The sequence below is a fragment of the Acanthisitta chloris genome, unplaced genomic scaffold, assembly GCF_000695815.1.
Source record: "Acanthisitta chloris isolate BGI_N310 unplaced genomic scaffold, ASM69581v1 scaffold8275, whole genome shotgun sequence".
NCBI lineage: Eukaryota > Metazoa > Chordata > Aves > Passeriformes > Acanthisittidae > Acanthisitta > Acanthisitta chloris.
The window spans coordinates 6,041-11,501 of NW_008674236.1; the positions used below are offsets into that span (position 1 = coordinate 6,041).

At 54.4% G+C, this 5,461-nt stretch overlaps 1 protein-coding gene across 1 annotated transcript in view; it reads left to right on the plus strand.

Annotated features, from left to right (window-relative positions):
• The window catches only part of NCOR2 (nuclear receptor corepressor 2), a gene marked incomplete at both ends in the record, with an annotated part of 30,680 nt that overhangs the window by 3,680 nt on the left and 21,539 nt on the right, over nucleotides 1-5,461 (plus strand). The window contains 5 exons of the mRNA XM_009075257.1: nucleotides 2,231-2,386; nucleotides 2,811-2,950; nucleotides 3,029-3,134; nucleotides 3,883-3,987; nucleotides 4,864-4,967. Coding sequence (XP_009073505.1) covers nucleotides 2,231-2,386; nucleotides 2,811-2,950; nucleotides 3,029-3,134; nucleotides 3,883-3,987; nucleotides 4,864-4,967 — 611 coding nt within the window. The remainder of the gene's footprint in view (nucleotides 1-2,230; nucleotides 2,387-2,810; nucleotides 2,951-3,028; nucleotides 3,135-3,882; nucleotides 3,988-4,863; nucleotides 4,968-5,461) is intronic.

The following is a 5,461-nucleotide window of genomic DNA, read 5'->3' on the forward strand; positions in this document are numbered from 1 at the left end:
CCTCCCTTCCCTGCCTTCCAAGAGGAGCTGCCGATCACGGGGCTGGGCAGAGACAGGCAGCCCTGCCTGCATCTCACCGGCAGGCAGATGGATCCCTTTCCCCATTGCCGAGTTGCCTCCGGGCATATCTTTGGTGACGGCTCGGCGGTTTGAGCGCCAGCGGCGTGTTTTGTGTTGATTTAGTTGTGTTTCATTTGGCCTTTGTAGGCGATGGGGAGCCAAGAGCATTAATTTGGATGACGGATCATATAAACTCTGACTCCTTCGCTCCCATTCCAGGGACTTGATAAACGGTAATAGGAACTCTCTCTTCCCCGCGTAAGTGCTATTTTATCAAGAGCTGGCTGAGTTATAGCCGCCCTCTAATGTGGGGGCAATTAGGAACTGGCCACATTTCACAGGCTGGAGAGGCACGCAGGGGAGGGGACAGCTCCCACGGGGAGGGGAGGAAGATGGGGCTCTCCAAAGAGCCTTCCAGGGTGCACGTAGCCTTGGCTGACACAGTGCCTTGGCACCAGAGAGCATCTTCAGACAGGACATCCCAGAGCTGTTCGCCTCCACATGAGCAGACTTGAGTGGGGCTGGGCTGAGGGGGCAGAAGATCAGGGATTGCGGACGTGCCAGGGACTCTCCATCAGTGTGGAGAGTGTGCCTGGATTCCCCCATACTGTCAGGACAAAGGGATCACCTCTGGGATCCAGCATGAGGTGAGAAGAGGCAGCAGCCAAGGTCTGACCCTGCCAGGCTGCAGAGGTGTGAGTGCCTGCACACCTCTGTGTGCCCAGAATGGATTTCTTCTCTCACCAAAGGGGACAAGAATAATCTCCCAGCTTCTGAGTACATTGAGCATTAATAACGATAATGCAGTAAAGCCTCATTAAATTGGGCCTCTGATAATCTACTTGCCCTATTATTAGGCTTAGCAGGATTCAGGCATCTATTTTTATCAAAAATTGATGGTTACAGGCTGAGTTCATTTGCGATTGCTATTGTTTACTGCCCAGTTTCCAATTTCTGGTCAATGCGGACGTTACACAGGTGGATCTGGGGAAGAAGGGCAGTGCAAAATAAAGTGTTTATTGATTACAAGCAAATCCTACCAAACCTGCCTCTAATCCATCCAGAAAAGGCTGTCTCATCCGTCTGCTCACCAAAGCGTGAGGATGCACTTGGCATTGAGCTGTTGCAGATGAAGTCCCTCTTTTCCCCGGCATCCTCCATCATTAAGCTCTTCTTGGCCTCTGATCAGCCTTTTTATAGCTAGGATGAACCCAGCCTGGCATCCAGTATGCCCCAAACCAGGTTATTTTAGGAAGCTTTCCTGCCCCCAGCCCCTGTGCTACCTTTGTTTGGTCGTCCCACAGAGCCTGTTTTTATCTTCCTTTGCCTTAGACAGTCTCATGCGGTGTGGTTGTCCCAGGTGTTTGGAGAACATCAGCATGTTATTCCCTTGCTGTCTGAGAAGCTGATGCCATTATTTCTGGCCACTTCCCACAGCCTACAAGTGATTTATAGCTGGCAGCCATCCTTTTAAGTGCGGCTGAGCTTTCACATCATGTGGGGATGAGCCTGTTCCCAGTGTGCTGGCACACTGTGGTCCCTGGCAGTGGACTGGGGCTCTCCAGGTACCCCGTGCCTGGCTGCACACCACAGATTGTGTCATCACCAGTGAGCTGGTGCCCTCTTGATGTCTCCCATGCACCAGAGGGGTACTGACATTGTTGCCTCTTGGCTTCAACCTCAGTGAAGGATTTGGCAGGATCATCATCGATCCCCTAGCCCTGCCACGGTGGCCACTGCAGAGCTGTGGGCACAGGCAGGAGCTGCCCAGGAGTGATGCAGACGTGGCCAAGCCCTGGTGAGGGGCTGGGCCCTGTGACCAACTGCATGCTGAATGCCATCTCTCCTGGGTGAGGTGGGGTGGCACCAGGTCCAGGGAGGTCCGGGCTGGCAGTGAGCACCAGCAGAGTCACCAACGTGGACATCCATCCTCCCCACTGCACGTTAAACATCTGTGTAAAATAAGTGCTATCAAATCCAGGCAGTGACACTGAACGTTTTCTTTTTTGTTTGTTTGGGGATTTCAGCCCTCACCTCATGGCCAGGTCAGACTGACCTGAAGCCACATCCTGTGCTTGCAGCTGGCTCTGGCTTCCCTGCCCGTGCTCCCAGAGACTGCTCACCGACAGGGGCCACTGACCAAGCTGGTTTCTTTCTGTTTCCCTTGCAGAAAAGTCCGTGCATTTCTCATCCATCGCAGAGGCTCAGAAGCAGAGTGCAGAGTCAATGGCTGCCTCGTGCTGGCCCCGTGTCCTGTCCTACCCCCGGGATGTGATCAGAACCTCTCCCCAGGCGGAGCCCCACTTGTTCCAGTATAACCCACCAGGCAAGTAAAGTCCACTGGCTGTGGTGTGTACCCTCCTCTGCCTGACCTGGGTCTGAGCACAGAGGCTGTGCTTGCAGTCAGTGTCACAGGTTGTGCTCTTTAAAGGTCCAAGGGTGGTCAGATGGTCTCCCAGCTCTGGCTGGGACAGGTTTAGGACCGTGGTTTGTCACAGAGCAGTGTGGGTACAAAGTCACTGTGTGTCCCTCTCTGGCTGGAGGGCACACAAGGCCCAGCACATCCTCTGGCTGCAGAGGGGACAGGGCAGTAATTTAAACTATTCCAGTCCTTTCCAAAATGATTGTGTGACCTGGATTCCAGTGCAGGCTCACAGCGGGGCAGTTCACTGCATCCAGCCCCTGCTCTCCAACAGATGCAGTCACTCTGCCTGCCCTCAGTCTCACTAACGTTTGTGTTTTCCACACAGGACACCCCATCCCGCTAAACCTGCATGACAGCTCTCGCTCGGGGCTGCAGAGACTACCCAGCATCTCCAACCCTCCTCCCCTCATCTCCTCCACCAAGCACCCCTCTGTGCTGGAGAGACCTGTCGGATTCATTCCCCAGGTAGGGTACTGGGTGCAAGCAACAGAGATGCCTCACAGGGAGCAGCAGCTGCTCCTGACCTCTCCTCTCACCCCACAGGGAATGCCCATCCAGCTCCACACGCCCTACAGCTCCGAGCATGCCAAGGTCCCTGTTGGCTCCATCACCATGGGCCTGCCACTGACCATGGATCCCAAGAAACTGGGTAAGGAATTGGGAGGCAAGTGGTTCCTCACATGCTCTGAGAGCAGCAGGGAGCGAGCTTGGCAGCAGCATGGGGGAAAAGGAGGAGCACAGGACACAGCAAGGGAGCACAGAGAGAACTGCTAAGAGGATGAAAGGATTAGTCCATCAGGAGAGCAGAGACACAGGGAGCTAAATTTGTGCAGTACAGAAAAGCAGCAACTCGGTCAGGGACGCATCCCAGCCTATAAATACCCTCCAGCTAATACTGTGGGTGAAGGAAGGAAATATATTGTTGCTCCCCAGGCTGGTAGGATAAAGAGTAAATGGCCTGAAGTGAACAAAGAAAGTGTTTAGTCTGCAGATTTGGAAGCTTTTCTTAACAGCAGGAGGGGATGGGTGAGAGACAAAGTCTGAGGAGGAGGGATATGGGCTCTGTATCCCACTGTGTGTGGGTCCTGGTTGTAAACCGAGTCTGAGGAGGAGGGATATGGGCTCTCTATCGCACTGTGTGTGGGTCCTGGTTGTAAACCAGCACATGGTTTTGGGTGTCACCTCTGGCCCCAGTGCAGGCAGTGCCTTTTGCAGGGCAAAGGATCTGACTTTTCTTGGTGGCGGTTGTGCATTCACCACCATGGGAAAATCCATCCCAAAGAGCTGGGGATGGAGAAGGTGTTGACCTGGGACTGGCAGGGATGAAAGCCTTGAGCAGCCAAAGGCTGTGGCCCCATACCCTGCAGCTATGCTGATATGTGGTTAATGTTTTCCAGTGCCTTTTCCTGGAGTAAAGCAGGAACAACTTTCTCCTAGAAGCCAGGCCAGCCAGCCAGAAAGTCTGGTTCTGCAGCCGTCCCAGGAGGGCTCCATCCTGCGGGGTGAGGACGTGGGGTGGGAGGCACGTGCCCTGACTGCAGGAGGGGAGGGATCCTGGCACTGCCAAGCCTGGCAAACACCATGCTGGCTGCAGCTGCCTGGTGATCTTGGGTTTGATTTCTGGGGTTGTGCCCAGCCCTAAGGGTCTCCTCGCCCCACTTCTCCATCTCCCCAGATCATGGCCTTGGGCATTGATCCTGATGGAGGTTTTGTGTTCAAGGGGCACCTGAAAATCTGTTGCTTAAGACTAAGCAAGACCCATTTAAATTCCATTAACTGATGTTTTCAGACTTTTCACTGTTGCTGCTGCAGGTGAGCAGGGACCACATTTTGTTTAAATACAGCCCTCCCGGGTTTCCTTTCCCATTAGCCAGGCAGAAGAAAATAAATGCCAAGGTCTTGCTTTTTAGTGCAAATTCTGGCTTGTAAACACCCCCAGTAAGGCAGTCAGGAGCCTGAGTGCGATGGGCTGGCTCCAGCCCAGGACAGATCTTTGTGAATGAACTCAAGCCACCCCAAGCTGCATCTTGCCACAGATCTGCTCTGATCACATCAGGAGAGGCTGAGACAGGCTGTGCTTTCTCCCAGGCTCATAAATCTGCCAGGCCCCTCCATGATGGCAGCAGGGAGCTGATCGCCTCAAAATACCCATTTTTTTCTACCTCCCAGCCTTGTGTTCACAGGGCTGGGCCCCTCAGGGGACAGGGTGGAGAGAGCTCTGCAAGGCATGGGATTGAGCACTGACTTGAAGGGTGTCCCCTCTGGTACTGCAGCTTGCTAGAGACTGGGTCAAATCCTGCATTTAGTAGTCTCAGCCCCATGGGTTTTGTGCTGAACAGCAAATCCAGACCCCAGCTGACTGGCTTTGTGTCTTACAGGTACTTCCCTCAGCTCTGCCTCAGGAGGGAGCATCACCAAGGGAACACCCACATCCAGACCCCCTCCGGAGTCGCCCATCACCTACCGAGGGTCGATCACACACGTAGGTCCCTTGTCTCTGGTGGGTTTTGCTTCCTGAGTGCTTGCAGCTTGTGGTGCTGGACATGGGGACCAGGGGTTTGCAGAGTGCACTGAGTGCATGTCACAGGGCTGAGCAGTGAGTCTGTGATGTGCCACCCCATGGAGCCCCTCAGAGAGGTCTGTGGCCAGAGCCTTTGCAAACAGCCTCCACTCGGGATGGTATGAGCCGTGTCCTGTGAGCTGAGCCTGTAGAAGAGCAGAGCTAACAAGCAGTGACGCAGCCTTACAGCGCGTTTAAACCCTGCTTGGCTTTTTGTAGCTGTCAAGAACAGAGGCAAAAGCAGCTTTAAATGGCCCTGGGAAAATCACCGTGCCAGGACAAGAAAGTGGAGCAGAGCAGAGGAGATGGGTGGAGGGCCCAGGCCAGGTGGAGGAGGGAGGAGGCTGTGAGGGGCATGTAAGGTAGTGAGAACTCCTGCCAGGGCTGAGCGTGCTGCGCTGGGGGTCCTGCCCAAA